Genomic DNA, 19099 nt, shown 5'->3' with positions numbered 1-19099 from the left:
AGTTAACAGATGCTAGTGATTTCTGAGCGCTGGCCATTAGAATTTAACTTGTACTTGCCCGCCAGTGTGAGTCTCTTGCCAATGTATGGATGTCTTTTCTAACATAAATTAGATTTTCTTAAATTAAATATTTTTCTTAGGTATATTTCATGTCATGTTTCTTCTACAATGTAAGTTCAGCATATACAGTGGGCTTTCTAATATAACCTATAAGGTTTATAAACCCAAGACACTAACCATTGAGTTTGTGCACACGTCACATTATTTACTAGTATTAACTGCTGAACTGATTCATCATCAGTGAGTTATGTCATTTGTCTAATTCAGGTGTGGCAATAATACTATAACCTGCCTTCTTGTAGCAGTCTTGTTGCACTGTTCTTTTGCATGGAAGTGTAAATTAGTCAATTTTTTGGTAGGAAACAATACTCAATTTTCAAAAATTATGAAAAAAAATTGAGGAAACAATATACAGTTCAAAAGAAATAAGTTGACAGATTTTTGTCTCGAACCTTTAGGTAAATGTTATTAATTTCTTCAAACAGAGTAAAAGGCATAATTTTGTAACATTTGGCTGTAGCATGTTCAGCATTTTTGTACTTTGCTGTAGTTAATACTTATTGTAGCTTTGTGTATTATTAATGTATGTCATGGTATATATATATATATATATATATATATATATATATATATATATATATATTTGTTATTAATTTTGCAGCAAGAACTCTACAGAATGAGGGTGTGAATGATCTGGCTTTCCTGGAAGTATGGTAATGGCTTGATTGTTCTAACTGGGTAAATTGTAAGTTTTACAGAGACTGTATTGTTTTAAGTAAAACATAAAAGTGAAATGCGAAAGACTAAACTGGACGGATAACTTGATCTAAACACAGCCCGAGATTAGTCCTAGCACAACCAGTACACTCCACTACAAATAAGGGCATGTACCTAGATAGATTTGCTGTGTGTTTGTGTGTTTATTTCTGAAATAAATATTTTTAGATATTTAAATTTGTAAGAAAAAGTATTATGATAAATTTAAGTAATTAAAGTGAAGAGAACTGTAAAAGATAAAAAAGAAAATTGAACATCTTATGATATAATTATCCATGTTTTCAGATGCATGCTGGGACTGGCAGCACTGTACACGAACCATTCCAATGCAGGGTTATGTAGTGGAGTTGGTGGAGCCTTGCGATGCTCCCTGGAAAAGAGGCAAGGAATAAAACACAACATATTTACCCTGTAAGGCTAGAATGAATGCCTTTTTAAACTATCTTAGAACTCTTATTTATTTATCTGCACATAATGTTACCCTAATACAAAACTGAAGTTCTGTAAAATGAGAATTTGGATTAGCACTGATTTCTCTACATGCATGGTGTTAGTGTACTACAAAAATAGGTCTCAAAGATAGATAAAGGATTGTTAATGCTATGTAAATTATTTTTTTAAAAATTACCTTAAAACAAACCTTGGGTAAAAGAATGTAATTGTTATTTTGTGAATTCATGAAACTGTTGTGAGTTCTGTGTGTGTGGGAGTGTTGGTCATCTGAGGTTTTTCATGTTTGTTTATGTATTATCAGATCACCTAGTGTATAAAGCAGTTTAACACTGGCTAGCTAGACCCATTGGAGCATGGTAACTGACCAATCAGAGACACAGAATTCTACTACAGGTATATAATGACACATGATGACAGAGATCACCAGTTATCTTTAGTGGTTGGCTAGACTTTTACTTATTTCACTGCATGTGTTATGGTGTAATTTTAGTACAGTCACAGAGTTGTGTAATTTGTTACTTATGGATAGCTATATAGACTTTCAGTGATTTATCTGCATGAAATGTTAAAATTATAATACAATCACAGTTATGTAGTCATCTAATACGAATAGCTAGCTATAGACTATCATTGATTTCTCTGCATGTAATGTTATTATAATATAGTCACAGTTGTGTAGTTATCTAATATGAATAGCTAGCAGTAGACTGTTACTTATTTCTCTGCGTATAAAAACAGCAGTGTAGTTATCTATTATTTACACTAATATAGCTGGACTATTACTTATTTGCATGTAATAGAGCAATAATGAACACTTAAGCGGGGTTTTAATAAATCATTATATTGAAAAAGGTTGCTTGCCTTACTTCAATTCCTGCTTAGATTTAATAATAAATGTAATTAGGCAGTAAAGAGGAATAATTCGTTGAACCTCAAGAATTCTATACGTTGGTAAATACAAGCATGCGAACAGATGTGATACAGATTTGGGTCAACGCCCCCCCCCCCCCCCCTTAATCCCCTTGATCTCAATTGTAGCAATCGGTAGCAATGCGGCACAACCAACACCGTTAAGTCTTATTTGTGTATACAAGTAAACTGTGATAGCTACCCGCCTAGAATCAAACAAGGATCTTTTCACCACGTGAAATTGGCATTCACAATACATCGCTGGATTCTATGCTATTTATGTGATTCCTGGTAAAGTGTTCAATTTATTATTATTATTGTTTAATTATTATTATTATGATTTCATTTTTGGTTATTATTTTTCTTTGCGTAGGGATACAAAGAAGATTGTGTAAGTGCTTCAACATGTCAGGTAACATTGTAAACCAAATTCCTTTAAAACATTAGAATGCTATAAAAAACATTGGGATAGCACCAAGCGCATATGTATGGATTAGCTTAAAGACGTAATATTGGGTGGGGATTGGAATGCTTTAGAGAAGATGTGAATATTACCTAGCGTAAAACAAACGGTTTTCCTCTGCATTTACCACGACAACGCTTGAAAACAATTTGAAATATTAATCAATAATCTGAAGGACTGTGTTAAAGGTTCTGTTTGTTCGATGACTTTTTTTTTATTTTTTTTTTTCTTTGAGAATGCGTCAGATGTAAAACTCTAGAATAGATAATATTTCACTTATTCATGTTCATTGTTCTTTCTCGTAAAATCAATTACCGGCATAATATAAGCAACGTGGCATGAGTATTCAAAGCTTTATAACCTGCTGTATTTTTTCAGTCTAATTTTTTATATATGTAGAGATGCATTTTGTTATTTTTTTATGTGTAAATAATATTACTGATTTATTTCTTTTGATTTATTTCATCATTCTGCTCGGTTGTTAATAAGCCTTTTATTCATTTGTTATAAATATCCCCTTTATTTTGTGTTGTTGCTTTTATATGTGTGTGTGTATAATTTGTAATTTTTTTGTATTCCACGGAAAGCATCTAGTGCACTTTGCCTCCGTTTCTTTTAATACACTGTGTTAAGGAGAATAAACTTCTGTGTGTTCTTTACATCTGTCAGTAACCATAATCATCAAATCCCACACACGTTTGTTTTTAGGAACAGTGAAGATGGCCACACAGCGACTACTGTGATTTTTAAAATTTTTCCCTAAAATTACATTTGTTTTCAGTTATTTTTATTTTTTAAATTATTTTTATTTGTGTGAGTTTACGGAATGTTATTTATTACAAGGAACAGAGTAAAAACGTTGCGAGATAGAAGAACAGAAGAACGTTTTGGTATCAGAAGAAAATGCTTCTTATTCCGGTAGTTATCTCATCACAGCAGTATATCAGGTTTCCTTAGATTACACGTTTCCTTTTTATGCGCGCATTTCCGTTCAGTCGCATATTAAATGTCTTTCATTACATCAATTTCGGAAACATAAGTGTTTTAAAAAACATTTGGTAGTATTCTGAAACCTATCCTGTAGCTATACTATTTTTTGTCACTTTTCAGTATTTCTATTTGCGATACATTATTTTTTCGATAATTTTAGTCTTGTTCAATTTTTCAGATCTTAAATGTGTCTCACGCAGTCAACTATCTAACCTTATGTTTATTCTACTAATTGGGGGAAATGTTTCAACTTTCCCCGACCTTTCCTGTAGTTTGACGTCGCTGCAGTATTATTATTATCCTGCTATTATTGAATTTCCCCCGTGTTCTGATAAAGGATGTTGACTTCTCCGTTGACGCACCCACCCACAAACCCCATCTTTTCCAATCCCAGTTTTGTTGCAAATATTTAATACAAGTACGTAAATTGTCGATATCTGCCTTTGCATGTGATTCGTCTTGCCCTTTTGTTCTTATTCATTTATTTAGTTATTATAATTATTATTATTCGTCACTTTTGCCTTGCTATGTGGATATATGTTAATATCAGTGTTTTGGCTCCCATGGCCCGATTTCTCTCTCGCAGTGTTGTTGAATAGTAATATAAATACTGTGTTTGACTACTATTTAATATTAGCTGGTCTGTTAAAACAACCGTTACGTGTTTTGACGATAATTCCCTTCACATTATTTAACCGCAATTGATCATTCTGAAATCCCTAGTTTCCCTTCTAGTTGTTCTTTTGTAACATTTATTGTATGTATATTCTTCTGCCTTTTCATCGTTCTTATCCCATGGACTTAAAACGTCTGAAGTTATTCGTACAGTAACATAGTCTAACAACTCTCTTTTATATTTCATGTTTATCTCGTATTCGTGTTGTATCTTTTCTATTCTGACAAAGCCTTATTTCATTACGGAATTTCTCTTCTTTTATATGTCCACCTTTTAGCTTACTGTTTAAGATTTCATTCCTTGCGAGTCGTTACACAAGATGGAATTTCTCTTTAGTTAAAAACCTACTGACTTTGCTAGATTGCTCTTCCGAGCTATACGCCATTGATCTTTCATTTACCGTTGAATAAAGTGGTCCTTTATTGACGCACGCCCAAACGGTCTTGACAATTTGGAGGTGCTGCCTCCAAGAAAAGATCCACTCAATTTGTCGCCTGAGTGCTTGTCGCTTGAGTGCTTTTGTCAGATAAACGAGCGTGCAGGAAACGGTTGGCATGTAATAACATTTTAACGCTTTGCTGGGGAAGTGATATATTACAAGAAGAAAGAAATATTAATTGGCATTATTCACCAAAGTGTATTGTTTCCAAACGAACTCGTCTATGGTACGTCAATTGAGCAGCAACTTTATTAGAAATATCGTCATGGAAATGTAGTTGCCAAGGCATTGTGGTAACGTGCTTATGGAGCACACGAAAACGATGTGACAGGAATGCACCCTTACGGAAATTGCCATTGGGGTCTTATAGGCCGTGCCATAAGAAGTTGTCCCAACATCATGCAGGGTCCTGTAGAATCTTTATAGAGTCCCGTAGGACGCTCTGTAGGAACATTTTCGTAGAGATGGTAGTCCGAGCAATGGAATTGATGGGTCCCAAATTATTAGTACAGGGTAGGGTTAACCGTAAGTGTATGGGTCAGTACTTGGACATAAAAAGGTAATTTTATCCATGGTCAGTATATGGGGCCAATGACACCTGGACATGGTGATGTGGGAAAAGACTACGGTTCCCAGCGGACTACCATTCCTGTCACAACGGCATGTGAGATGATTGCTTTTGCTGCGCACGTGTCAAAACGATGCACTTAAAGGTTAAGACCTGGTGTACATATATACAAAGGTAAAGCGAAACCTTCAGTCAGCATCATGAACCCTTAATACTGTCTTGGTTCTTACTGAGATCTGCAATACAATTGTCCTTGCCAGATTTAAATTCGGCGTCCTTCTGTGGCTGCTGAAAGTGATGTTCTAGAAAAAAACGCTCATTTTGTTTCTTCGGCAGTGCTCACCAAATTGGCGATGCTTTCAACACAGAAACACAGAGAGATATATTAATTGGAATTTTAAAAAAATGGTCAACTAGTAAATACTGCTATTGTGATGCTTTAGACACCCAAGGTAGAACTTTGTCTGTTTGTTTGTTTGTCTATCTGTACATATGGTTGATGGGCCACTGAAGCTCCTTTCTAATGGAACATCCGGGTCATCACTCTGCCTCAGCCCGCTCTCCATCCATCCTTATCTTGTCACCTCCCAGGAATGTATTCATACGCCGGCAGTAGTTCAGGCAGACCGGAAGTTTCTGCCTACAACGCTCCAGACAGCCTCGGTGTGGAGGGCCCAGGGAGGGGTAACACATGACGTCACAGGCCATATTGTACGCCTTGCATTTGTCCTGGAAGAATATTGAAACACTTACGTTACGGGTGGAACGAAATATCATTCCTGGAAGTTGTGAATCACGAAAGTGACTCGTCACTTTCGTACTTTAATCCGTACTGGAACATCTTTAAAAAATAAAAACGAACAAAGGCATCCCATCAAAAACGAGTTGCGCAAAACCAGAAATGTATTCTGTTTCCTATTATCAGCCGAAACATATTTTGTGTTACGGGATTTTCTATTTAATTGTATCTATTAAACATGAATATGCACTTGATAGATCGATAAAAATAATTAACCTTTTAATAATTAATAGCGAAGTGCATACAAGCAAATCGCTCACCCCCTAATGAATTACTTTGCATTATTGATGTTGAATTAACTAATTATCACTGACTTAAGTTCTGTCTTACGATCATATAGACTGTACTGCGAAGAGTTTCTAAATCTGAACCGATTGCTTCTTTTCTTTGGCTGAAAACTCTGAGCTTTACATACAGCGGGAGAACGTTTTGACAGCATATTATACTCCCTGACAAAGTGTCACGCAATAATCGATTTGCAAGGCGAATAGGGAAGTGTTTGTATCCTCGACTCCAAAATCGATTAAAACCACGTAATGTGAGGATCGCACCTGCGCCTATCAGGTACGTGATATACTCATTTTTTTATGATGACGGGAAATAGTATACTTACGCGTCTTCTCTAATTGCTCAGGAAAATTTGTTTCGACGTTTGATGTCATACGGATGCTTGCTATACTTATATTTTTATAATGACGGGAAATCATGCTCTTACTTATCCTATCTAATTGCTTGAGCAAATTTGTTTTGAGTTTTCACTATAAAAAAATGTGAAAGATAAGAAAAGTTTAAATTTTGGAATAGATAGAAATAATGGAATATTTATGTTCATTTGTGATAAGATTGTACGGCACTCTAAAAAATAAGTCAAAATCATTGTCTTAGTCACGCTCAGATGCTGATTTCCGTGCTTGAAAACGGTTTTCAAATAAAAAAAAACTCAAGCTGTACGGCATTTTCGTCAAGAGCTGGACTGTAAGTTAGTGCGGAGAATTTTTTTGTAATAGATGTAAGGTGGTTGTTTTTAACAAAAAAAAAAATACAAAATTGTCACAAAGGTAGTGTTGACACGCGAACGGCGAGACAAGTTAAGGACAAAGTAAAAAGGACACCGTGAGCACGCTCGACAAATGAACCACCCTTAGTCGAGTTGAACGTAATTTATCCTCCAAACTTGAAAATTCTTCGAAATATCACTTAAGCACTGGGTAATTAGACTAACGCAATAACATGATTAAAAACGCTTCTTTCAATGTATTTGAATGTTGCAATTCAAAACTCGAAAGTAATAGCGCGGTACTTAAGCAATAGTACTTCACGAAGGTGTGATCAAGGTATCCGGGACAACCCTCTCGTCACTCTCGCTGATTAAAACCGAGTCAGGTTATTGTTGAATTTATTCCTGTCATAAAGAAAAAAGGTTCATAGACTTATGAACGGACAGACAGGCAGATAGATAGATAGATAGATAATGCAAAAGTTTCATTTGTTTTACAATTCGTGTGAAATGAAATGTGTTGTGGATGCACGAGGCATTTTGACCTGTTTCATCCCAACCTAATCGATGACACACTGAAAGACCGTCCTAGTGCTCTAATTCTCTTTAACACACTCTTGCAGAAGGGAAGTTGTTCACCCATTGCCGTGTTTCCTATTTGCGTAAGTTTACCTTACCATCTGTTGCTGATTTCTCTTGATGTGCAATCTACTATTCATTATCAATCAAATCACCCATCTGTCTTTCCACAGTTCGCTTCTATTTACTTTCCTATTCTGTGTTCACTTTAACTCCCTTTCATTTCAAAGACCAGCGAGATTTCTTTTTAGCTAGTACGATATCTTTTATTCTGAGAACAGCCTTACACTGTCAGGGTTATGGTGATCGGTAATCGTATCTTAATATATTTTACAAAGAAATAATAAAGAATGACGAAAATCGTGTACTTATACTAGACTTTTATGGTTACGGTGTAAGCGTATATTGTCAGTGCAGTTCACAGAAGAAAACAGGGTGACGGTAATCGTGTATTAATAAATGTGAGTAACCATGCACGGAATTTCCTTGACATACAAGCCGTTCAAAAAATGGAATCAAATTACAAAACATATCTGCATCTGTAATGGAAACTTTTACTCGGCGTCCATTCAATATTGGAACGCTTTTTGTCTGTGGGCTGGGTCCAGTTAACGGCAATTTCCTATACATTTACATGATTGTGAAAACCGCTGTCGCGCATATTCCAAAAGGAAGCTACCTTTTGTTCCAAGTGATTGAATCAGTGCCGTGGATTTTGTATGGTCACTGACCCGACTACTTAACATCGGTGCCATGCGTTCAACGCGCTGTGACAGGGTATTTGCATGGATGATCGCATGGCATCAGTAATATTTAATGGGCTTTTAAAGGTTATTCATCACTTCGAATGCACTTTTCTGTTGTAGAGAAAGCATGTTGTGACTGTAGCGCGATTGTACACGGTTAAATTTCTGAATCATTTATGTACATACAGACAGGGGGCGTTGAAGACAATGGATGTCAGGATTAAATTATGTAATACTGATATTGCGTTGAAGCATTTAAATGTATCCACTCACCCGCCCACGCACCGACCCGGCAGTGTTATCCACTGAGTTTTAACTTTTTATTGGTCACTCGGGGGCGATTTCACGGTTTTTGGTTCCATTTAAATTTACGACAGGCAAGCCATACTGACAAATATTCATAAATCTTATTAAGTTATTAAAGGCATAATAACTCTTTGTATGAGATCTATATTTCACAATAAAAACATTGTGAACAACTCATAGAAGTATAATATATTCTGTTGTACCACAAAAACGGCAGTTATAGCTATTATTCTGATACCTGAGCTTGTCTTAAGACCACGTGACCTCCATAGATGGCTATAGCCTGTAATAATCTCTTAAGAGATTAAAACAAAAAATAATTTTTTTTGAAAAAAAACAGGGACTAATTTTGAATGTAAAAATGGATTCATGAACCATTGGTAAGTTTGGGGAAATTGTTGTTTACTCCAGGAAAATTCCTTTTTTGGCCAGAACGAAGAGTTATTATCCCTTTAACCTCTTTTCTCTAAAATGTTAAATTACACTAAACATATCATGTAAATCAATGGATTATTAATGGATTTCATTAGTTTTATTTACGAAAACCGACAAGTGACAAGTACATTCACTGTCGCGCAAACCGCAGACTCTTGGGTCAAAGTGGAAGCTCTACGTTTATGATATTCTTTCTCGGTAAGATTTTCCTTGGCAGTAAGTTTTAACTTATATTGCATGGGTACATGTAACATCGTATAGTAGGATTTAACAAAATTTCTAGACATTAATGTATGAAATGATTTTGATAAATTGGTGCAGAGATTTGAGACTATACGTCAGTCACTGAATGATTTGTCAATAAGATTATTGGTAATTCGTTTAATGAACGTACTTTTCAATGCACGAATTATGAGTTAATAAAGATGATTCGTTCCGAACTCCCTACAACTGTGCTCTTTCTAACGCGAGACATATAGGACGCGCAAGTGCCGTGCGAGTGCAGATAACAACTAACAACAGAACAAACTAAAGCTATAAGTATCCAGTGAACACATTATTTCAGCATGTGAAATGGCACTCAGATTCAGAGTCCCGTTTATGCCCAAATTACAACACTTTAGCGATTTATTGGAAATGACTCCTAAATCCAAGGCAAATGAAACTAATTGGTTAATATTTTATATACTTTTCGTCCAAATAAGTCCACTTAGGTGCATTGGTTTGTGTTTCTCTGTCTTACACTACATATTCCTGTGCTATTACACTCAAACTTGATCTGAAACCATTTTTCATTCTTTTTACTATTTTCCCAAATGTACTTCTGCTGTTTGGGTTCAGATTATTCAGAATATCACAAAGGGACCCCTCACAATGAATTTTGTCAACCTAGTTACTGCGCTCTAACTTCTCGTGGACTCTCTGCATTCAGTCATATTAACAGATGTATACGCCTCCTGTGGAAACAAAAGGAGGCGTTTGAGGTTGTTAATCTGATTGCATTTCGGCGAAAATCGCCGTGAAGTAAGTGCGCATTAGGTTGGTCAACACAATCCATTGCGAACGTACCCAAAGACCCCACAACCATAGGATATACATACAAGACATACTCCTGTTCTCAGTCTGTCGATGAGATCTAGAAACGTTTTTGTTTTTTATAAACGCAAAATAAACCGCATATTCACCAGCTACGTTTTTTTAATCAAATTCGAGTTGCGGATATCGACTTAATTAGGTTGTGATAGAATAGGTAAAAAAGGGTGATATTAAATACAGCGTATTCGTGAAAAACAAAGAAAAATAGATCTACAGAAACAGACAATAATGTTTTGAATTGTCCACACGCAAAAAAGACAGAAAAATAAAACTAATAGAACGACAACACAATAGGATTTCTAAAATAACTGCTTATGTTAGCGTAAAGTGCAAAGGTTCAGCAATACGATGCAAAGCTGATAGTCGCTTACAGGCCTTGTGAACTGTAGACACGACAGTCGACAGAAAGCTAAGAGGACAGCAACACAACAGCGTTGTTAAAAGAATTGCATGTGTTCACTTGAAGTGCCGAGATTCAGCAATAAGATGTAAAGAGGGTGGTCGCTCACAGGTCTTTACCCACTCAAACTGTAGTCGGAGCTTAAACCTCGTTACTGAACGCTATGTTAGCTTCCATGGGTGCTATGCTGTGGGTAGAGCGCGTGTTAGGTTTGAAAATTGTGCTTGTATGCGTGATTCTTCCACTTGATGTGTTATAATTGAACAAATATTACATTATGTATTCCCTTAACTGGCAGCTGGTGTGCGTATGTGAGCTTACTTTGTCTAAAAATCCATAGATATTTTGATATCATAACTTGATATGGAACTTAAGTTACGAGTATCTATAATTGTTCAGTAATCCACAAAGATTGTTTTATATTTTTGATTTGTATCTACTGAATTGTCAAAAGAGCATCACTATCTAAATGTCTCTGATATTACCTTCAAGCGTATAAATCTTCTAATCAAGCAATATGTACCAATTTTTTAACAGGTTAAACACAGGTAAGTAAGTAAAAAAACAGTGTTATTGCCACTCACCCAGCATCCGTCTGTTGCGTCCCCTACAGCCACATTTAGTATCAAAACCAGAAAAATCGCAAAACATGCCCAAGACTTAAAGCCACACCTGCTGCCGTGTCCAATGGGAATTGTCATTTTGATGGTCATCTCGTGTTCTGGTCTTCTCCTGCGTGATGATCGTTTTGTGATTGTTATCTGAAGTCAGTATTGGCTTCTGGAAATCAAAACCAGTAGCGCGGTTAAGTAGTAGGCAAATGAGAGTGGGAGTGTCGGGTTGAAATCGCGTCATTACGCAAAAAGGCTGGATGAGAGAGATCAACTGTAAAAATTGCTTCTCACGCGATCTCGGATTTTTGCTCGTGTCACTTCAAGTAGGGCCTATGTCTAATTAAACGATTTATTGATGATAATTTTTGTTAAACTGCCTTGTCGCCCCACTTGAAGGCTGAATACTAATATAATTCACTGGATACTTCAGATTTTGTGGCTTTGAAAGAAGTTCAGAAACAAAATAACTTTCATTGATTCTTTTCTGCGTCATAAGGTTTATAATATTTCCATTTTTGTGAATCATTCTGGTTCTTTAATCTAATACACTATTCCTTCAGGCGGTTTGCATTGTGAAAAAGCCAAGAAATCACATATTGCATTGTCAATATCTATTCGCAGAGGAATATTCAGCGACCGCGCTGCCGGTCCTTGTGGCTATATATTTAGTCAGTAATTGATTGAGAGAAAAACGTAAATTTTGCGGATGTTACCAATTAGGGCTTAAAAGGGTTTTAGCTTAGATTACGGGATTTGACGGTGAGTGTCGGGTATCTTTTATACATCAAATCATTGTCCTTCTAACTGATAGGGAATCATATAGCACAATGGTGTAGATAATAACATATGGGGAGGTGTTCACAAAAATAAATTAATTAATTGATTTTCAACATTACCTAGCGATTTGAACTAAATACAATTTCCTGACAATATGGCATATTTTGGCAATCATAGAGATAACTGAAGACGTAAGCATAAGGAGGAAAGTGGATTAAATAAAATAAAAATGTATGTATCCATAAGCACGAGTCTGGCAGTTGATAAAAAGGAGATAAAAGAAGGAATTTAGTTGATGTGCAATGCAGAAACTGATGAAAATATAGTTTTTATTATTTTTTTTTTACTGAGAACATTGAACAATTAACCTCATTAGAATGAAAAGTGTAATTTCAGCTCACTTCAAACATGCAGTCGACTACTGAGTTAATCACATAAAATAAAAGATGATGTCATTAGCTTTGAAAAAGCTACATAAAATTAGGGCATATTTTACTGTCTTACTTATTCTTTATGTGATACCGCCCGTTTGTGCGACTCTGCTTTAGTAATTTCCGCTATCTCCTCCTAAAGTACTGGAGTTAGGAAGTTAAAACTTTGGTGATTGGTAGACCCGTAGTCAAGGATGTGCATGGGTATTTCAGAATATTAGTGCGACAAGGGGTTGGGCTGTCCCTGGGGGTGGTTGATTCTAAATTCTTTTCATATTGAAATTTCTGCTTTCTCCTCCTAGACCATTAGGCAGTTGACGCTGTGGTGATTGGTAGATCCGTCGTCAGGAATGTGCATGGACATTTCAGAATGGGCTAGGCCTACTATTGAGACAGGGGGTTGACGGGTTGGGCTGTAGGCCTACATTGGGGGTGGTTGATTCTAAATGATTTCACTTTTTATTTTCTTTGAGTCCCCCCTAGATTATAAGAGTTGGGATGAAGACATATAATATAGGCCTACTGAATATATTACTATTATAATTATGTATGATGTTCAATATGAATATTCTTGATATATATAATATGTATATGTTAATATGGGATGGGTCCCTAGGGATGAGGTGCTCTTGACGATGTGGGGGAAGTGCAGGGATATGCTGTGGCTCGTTTTTATCATTATTATTGTATTCTAATTGAGAAAAATAATGTTTGGTGTATGCGATGTCGAATGACATGAAAAAATCAGCGACTTTCGTCAGAAATGGCTCCGTGGCGCAATGGATAGCGCGTCGGACTTCTAGTGGTTATATATATATATAATATATATAAAAGGTATTCGGAGGCTGTGGGTTCGAGTCCCACCGGAGTCGTTACACTTTTCCATTTTCTGTATTTTTCCTCCTTGAACGGGAAATGAACAAAAAACGTAAGCAAAATACACGAGAACGCCGTTATATATCTTATTATTTCCTACACTCTGTAGTAACAGCCCCACGGTTTATATACCTGCAACAAGGGCGACCACTTCTAAAAACTAGGTCAAAGTTAAATTTAGAACTAGGTCAGGTCGCCATTTTTATGCTCAGGTGAAATTCGTTTAGGTCTACGAACTAGGCTGCTGACGATGAGATGATACTAAGACAGTAAACAAAGGCTAGCCTCAAGAGGGGCACAGTATGGTTAACTGTACCTAATAAGTATGCGTTCCTTTATAGTTTCACCTGGAAGGAATGCCAAAGCATGAATGTGAGTTACAGGTATCCATTGATACAAAGATAAATGACGTGTGCAGGTAGCCGTAAGATTAACATGCTTTAAACGGAAAGGTACTTCCCTTGCCTCGAACGCACTCGCCTGAGTAGCTGTAGATAAACCTCTGCAGATTCTCGATGCCATAAACTAAATCATGCTCTTTGTGTTTCTCTTGTAGGACCTACAAAATAACTCGAATCTGGTGTGTGTGTGTGTGTGTGTGTGTGTGTGTTGCTGTTGTGTGTGTGTGTGTGTTGCTGTTATATGTGTGTTGTGGGGGGGGGGGCTTGATCTCAATTTCCTCTTCGCCATTTTACTGAATGGTTATCATACACTTAAAATTTACTTCTTACACTCCCAATATTTATATTACCATTTTTTGTTTTACCATTGCAGTACAATATGGTAGGCCCAATTCATTCTCGATGTAATTACATTCTGGTTAGGCTGAAAGCAACGACTATTAAACACACACACAGTGAATCATAATTAGAACTGTCACGCGGCACACCGTGCATGTAATTAGTTCTGTGAAGAAGTGGCCTGTCATGTACATCTATACAGTATGTTTTATAGTTTAATATTTTGTGTTTTCATAACCATGTAGGCCTACTGGTATAAACTTTTTTGTCAAGAGCAATGTGGAATAGGCTTAAATGGTAAAAGACCCGATTTATTTAGGCCTGTGAAAGGAAAGGTAGTCCGCTAGGAACGGTTGTTCTTTCCCCATTACTTTGTACAGGCTACATTCGTCCCACTTACTAACCCCAATACTCCGACTAAACCTAACCTTTAGGCTACTTATTAAATGGGAGCCCAGACTTCCGTTCTTAGGACTGTCATTCCTGTCACAAGACCCACTTACTCTTAACATATTATTTCATCTGCATATTTAATGGGTATTAAGATTACGACTACCCCCCCCCCCCCCACCCACCCACCCACCCAGAATATTTGGCAGAAATGGGGATGGAATATCTGAGGGGGAACAGTAAATATATAATCTTTTCCCACACATCTTCACATTGTTATTGACAAAAGCACTGATATTTACCAGAACCTGCATATCTGAAATATGCCCGTTGACTTGAAACATTTACGCTGCCCACTGATGTGCCTTATATCGATACAAAACTCATTATAAATGGTCTCAGGTTTCTCGGAGCATCTTGAGTGTGTACATTCTATTCAGGGAACCCATGACCATCTCTACCTATAAAATAACAATAGTCATATAGGTTTGCACATCAGTTCACAGTGAAATTACTGGTGCTAATATTGTAATAAAAAACTATGCCCTACTTAACTGCAAGATTCTTGTCAAATACGGGTGACCGCCATCCTTTAAATTATTAACGAAGTTCTGCAAGATTCTTGTCAAATACGGGTGACCGCCGTCCTTTAAATTTATTAACGAAGTTCTGCGAGAAATTTAGTCCCTATACCTATGTTTGTCGTCTTGATTGTAGGTTATTTATCTTTAGAATTTATACATAGGGCAGATTCTTAACTACACGCAGATTGAAGTTAAGCCTACACTGTTCAGGGCACGGTTGTTACGGGTAATGGCACTACAATTTAATGTAGACTCAAATTAATGTGACGTCGTTAGAAACAGTCCGAAAGTTTCCGACGTCGAAGATTTTAGTGTTTTTCTATCTGATTATCTCACTATCCAAGTCCCCTGTCTAAGGGGCCGTTAACAATGAGTTTGATCGACGTAGCTAGTGCGCACTTACTCCACGGAACTCTCACTGAGAGCAATCAAATTAACAGATTAACACGCCTATACGCCAGGAGGGGGCGTGTTATTCTGTTTATCTGACTGCATTCAGCAACAGTCCTCTCGGAGTTAATGTGCGTTAGTTAGGTCGATAAAATAAATTGTGATCGGTCCCTTACATATCAAAGCTCTGTATGATATTCAACTGACATCATTTCAGGTCAGCATGAAACGGGGCAAGGCAAGCAGTCTCCTCCATGTCTTAAAATGGCGCAATCCCAGACGAGATACCATCGTCGTTATACTGGTCGTGGCTACAATTATCCTGTTGATTCAAAAGGAGCTAATGCGCCAGCAAGCCACATCGGCTGTTCACGCGGACTCCAATTGGGCAGAAGTTGTTTCGTGGCGTCACCAGCATACTGGACGTCAACTGACGTCATCGGATCTTTACGAAGAAGACAGGCGTATTGCCATTGGTTGCGCTGTTACTACCCGTAGGATCTTTGGTCTTGATGAGAATAACATAAAAGAGCGATTGCCTCTATTTGAACAGATGTTACCAACGTTTTGTAAAACAGCCAGCATCGGTTTCAACTACACATTCTTCATTGCTCATGATAATAATGACCCGTTCTTTAACATGATGGATGCTCATTTAGTCTTCCAGCAGGCGTTTGCCAGCGTCCTGACCGCCTACTGCTCATATAAAATCGCAGTTTCCCTCCATATAATAGAAGTCCCATATGGTTCTAAACCGTCTTGGGCACAAGCCGACGCCATGTTGGTGGCATACTTAGAAGACATGCCGTATTTCTACCGTATCAATGACGACACCCGTTTTACGACATCTGGTTGGACCGAGGCCTTTATAAGCAAACTGGCTAACTTTCAACCCCCTAACGTCGGTGTAGTGGGTCCCCAACACAAAGGAGGCAATGAAGAGATATTGACATACGATTTCGTCCACAGGACTCACATGGATATTTATGGGGTATACTATCCGCGGATTTTCACCACATGGTGGGCGGACCAATGGATTTCTGATGTCTATTCACCGTCGCGCTTTGCAAAACTTCCCTCCGTTCAAGTGGAACATGTTCAGGGCTTCAAAAGCAGATATGACGTGGACTTTAGCCGGGAACAGTATTTTAGAGAAGAGGAAAGCAAAGGGAAGGCGTACCTGGCAAGATGGTTGGAGGCAAAACAGAAGGCGTCTTTAAGCAGAAATACCGATACTCGGCATGTAATTGCTTATACCCTATATGGTGCTAACTTAACGTACACTTATGGTGCCATTAGAATCGCTCAGCTAGCTCCCGTTATATTCCCCAAATGGAAACTCCGTTTTTACGTAGAAGATAGTTCGGGAGGTGAAAACTCTACAAAATACCCAGCAGTGCCGTCGTTAATTTTAAAAATCTTGCGTCGCCTAGGTGCACAAATTTCTATCGTCAGTCGTGACGACGCGCGCGACATCCCAGCAGCATTTTGGAAGTTCCTGGTGGCAGACGATCCAAATATTAGTAAATTTTTATTACGAGACGTCACAACCCGACCCACGGACAGAGAAGCCATTTTTCTGGAGCACTGGATGACTTCGAAAGAACCATTTTACTGCATCCGGGACCACCCTAATCACGGGCGCTTTGCTTTGATGGGGAATTTATTCGGTGGTAAAGCTGTCGACTTGCAGAAAACCCTAAGAAACTCCATACGAGAATCCATATCCGGATATAAAGACCTTAACGCGTTTCTGAACGAACGTGTCTGGCCGCTGATTAAGTCCAACACTTTGTGTCACGACAGTGTCGCGTGCGAGAAGTACCCTAACTCCGCACCTGCCCCGTTAGAACGCACACATTATGATTACATAGGGGAGCACGTGGCACCCTACGGTGAACCTCTGTACCCAGATGAACTTGTGAAGCTGCAGCGTATGGCAGTACAGAAGAAATGTGTCAACGACACTCGGTATTCAATGCTGTTCTACAGCCTGGGGATGTCTATAGCGCCAGTGTATGACGTCAAAAACACATTGCGACCTTTTGGGGTGAAATTTGTAGACAACAGCCTATCTGAAAACTGCGGTGCCTTCAAATCGTGTGCCAGTAGTTTGAAAGTTCTAAACCGGAATAATACCGTAGATCTGAGCGCTGAGGATGCTGAACGTTTTTTCCAAGCGTATAAAGAAGACTACCTTTTCACTCAGGTGGATGCCTTCGTTTGCACTGATCCGGTCTCCGTATGTGAGGCATTCGTGAAATTTAATAAAAGTCTTCTTATCATGACGTCGACGAGGTACGAAAAAGGTCGAACCTCGCCGATTAGATGGCGGCAGTGGAACAAGCGTTTATTGACCTTGGCTAATGACCCCACTAACGTCATCGCTGCCACAAGTAAATATGACGTAGAATATATGAAATATTTTCTTGGGACAGAGGCTCTTCTGCTTGAACCTAGTTGCGCGTACCTCAAATACAAATATAACCCAAAGAAAAATCAGTTTCTCTTGGGTCCGATACTCAGCGATGAATTCCGGTCGTTTTTCAGACAAGAACTTAATTTTGAAATGAATAAGACGAAAGTCAACGTAGAAATAGAGTATATGCCGTATAGCAGTCTATTCAAGGCGGGCTCTCACAGGAGAATATCAGAATACAAAGGAATCATACACATTCCGTTCGATGTGACCTCCATGTACCAGACTGAGCAATATCGAATGAACATTCCATTGTTTTTTCCATCCCTTGATTTACTCATTAAATGGCATCTGAAATATCAGCTGCTAAAGCAGCGGACGTTAGCAGGACAAGAGGGTAGTTCCGCAAAAGCGTCAGCCATTCCTGGTGTTATGGATGTTCCTGATCCAAATGACGACACTTATGACGTGGCGCTTCGCCACTGGTTGCAATATGCGGATTATTACCAGTGGCCTTATGTGATACTTTTTGAATCTCTAGATGATCTTGTAGAGAAATTAGAAAGAGTCGATCTCGCTGAAACGAGCAGAGAAATGATGACGTACAATACGTATCTTAAGGAGCAGCTGTTAGACAAATGGAAACGTGTACTCACGCGATTAGCTATTACAAAAACGGGACACTTTTGGCGACATAGCAAATTCGAGCTTCATACATTAAAGATATAATGAAATTAACACTGTGGTGATTAATTTAGCATAAATGCGACGTCAATTTTGATATTTGCAATTCTGATAACGTTTGAAACAAGTAACGATGATTCCACTGTACATTTCGGAACTGCGTACCTGTTTTGTTTGATATGATTTAATACGAGTGATGTCAAGTAAACCAAGGAGGTGCATGCACCTTGATTTACAGTTTCCATAGACAAAGATCAACAAAATTAAAGCTGTGATAAAAATTATTTAAAAGTTAAAGGCAAAAAATATAAATCATTTTACAATTGTAAGTAGACAGTTTTGAAAATGATAATTTCAACCAAATGCAATATCTTCATCTGATTGACACTGCTAGCCTGCCAAGACTTTGTAGATATCATTATTTTGGAGGGAAAACATGGTGTTACAACAAATAAAGCTTTGGTGGTTTATATGGGCGTTGGTGCTAAATACTTCACGATGT

At 37.7% G+C, this 19099-nt stretch overlaps 2 protein-coding genes and 1 non-coding gene across 3 annotated transcripts; 2 read left to right on the top strand and 1 right to left on the bottom strand.

Moving 5' to 3' along the window:
- Window positions 1–1654: 1654 nt before the first annotated feature.
- On the top strand, window positions 1655–19067 carry LOC106171609 (uncharacterized). The gene is made up of 3 exons (XM_086995580.1): window positions 1655–1683; window positions 2573–2590; window positions 15712–19067. Exon 3 carries the CDS (start codon window positions 15718–15720, stop codon window positions 18640–18642), a length of 2925 nt encoding a protein of 974 aa, XP_086851706.1. The 5' UTR covers window positions 1655–1683; window positions 2573–2590; window positions 15712–15717; the 3' UTR covers window positions 18643–19067.
- On the bottom strand, window positions 4942–11616 carry LOC147759737 (uncharacterized). Its single transcript, XM_086995581.1, has 2 exons — window positions 11277–11616; window positions 4942–6064 (listed from the first exon to the last, which is right to left on the bottom strand). Exons 1-2 carry the CDS (start codon window positions 11403–11405, stop codon window positions 5876–5878), a joined length of 318 nt encoding a protein of 105 aa, XP_086851707.1. The 5' UTR covers window positions 11406–11616; the 3' UTR covers window positions 4942–5875.
- Trnar-ucu (transfer RNA arginine (anticodon UCU)) lies at window positions 13280–13386 on the top strand. Its single transcript has 2 exons — window positions 13280–13316; window positions 13351–13386. It is a non-coding gene; the product is annotated as a tRNA-Arg (tRNA).
- Window positions 19068–19099: the final 32 nt, after the last annotated feature.

Source organism: Lingula anatina, chromosome 9 (genome assembly GCF_051362555.1).
Source record: "Lingula anatina isolate TDL-2025a chromosome 9, LinAna3.0, whole genome shotgun sequence".
NCBI lineage: Eukaryota > Metazoa > Brachiopoda > Lingulata > Lingulida > Lingulidae > Lingula > Lingula anatina.
The sequence above is the reverse complement of the archived record's forward strand: the minus strand, read 5'-3'. Positions and strand labels throughout refer to the sequence as shown.

What these genes read in the sequence shown, in the direction of transcription:
- LOC106171609 (XM_086995580.1), top strand. Translation starts at nt 15,718, where the DNA reads ATGAAACGGGGCAAGGCAAGCAGTCTCCTCCATGTCTTAAAATGGCGC.
- LOC147759737 (XM_086995581.1), bottom strand. Translation starts at nt 11,405, where the DNA reads ATGACCATCAAAATGACAATTCCCATTGGACACGGCAGCAGGTGTGGC. An exon ending in ACGCAACAGACGGATGCTGG is followed by an intron (nt 6,065 to 11,276) that starts GTGAGTGGCAAT and finishes ATATTCTTCCAG; the next exon opens with GACAAATGCAAGGCGTACAA.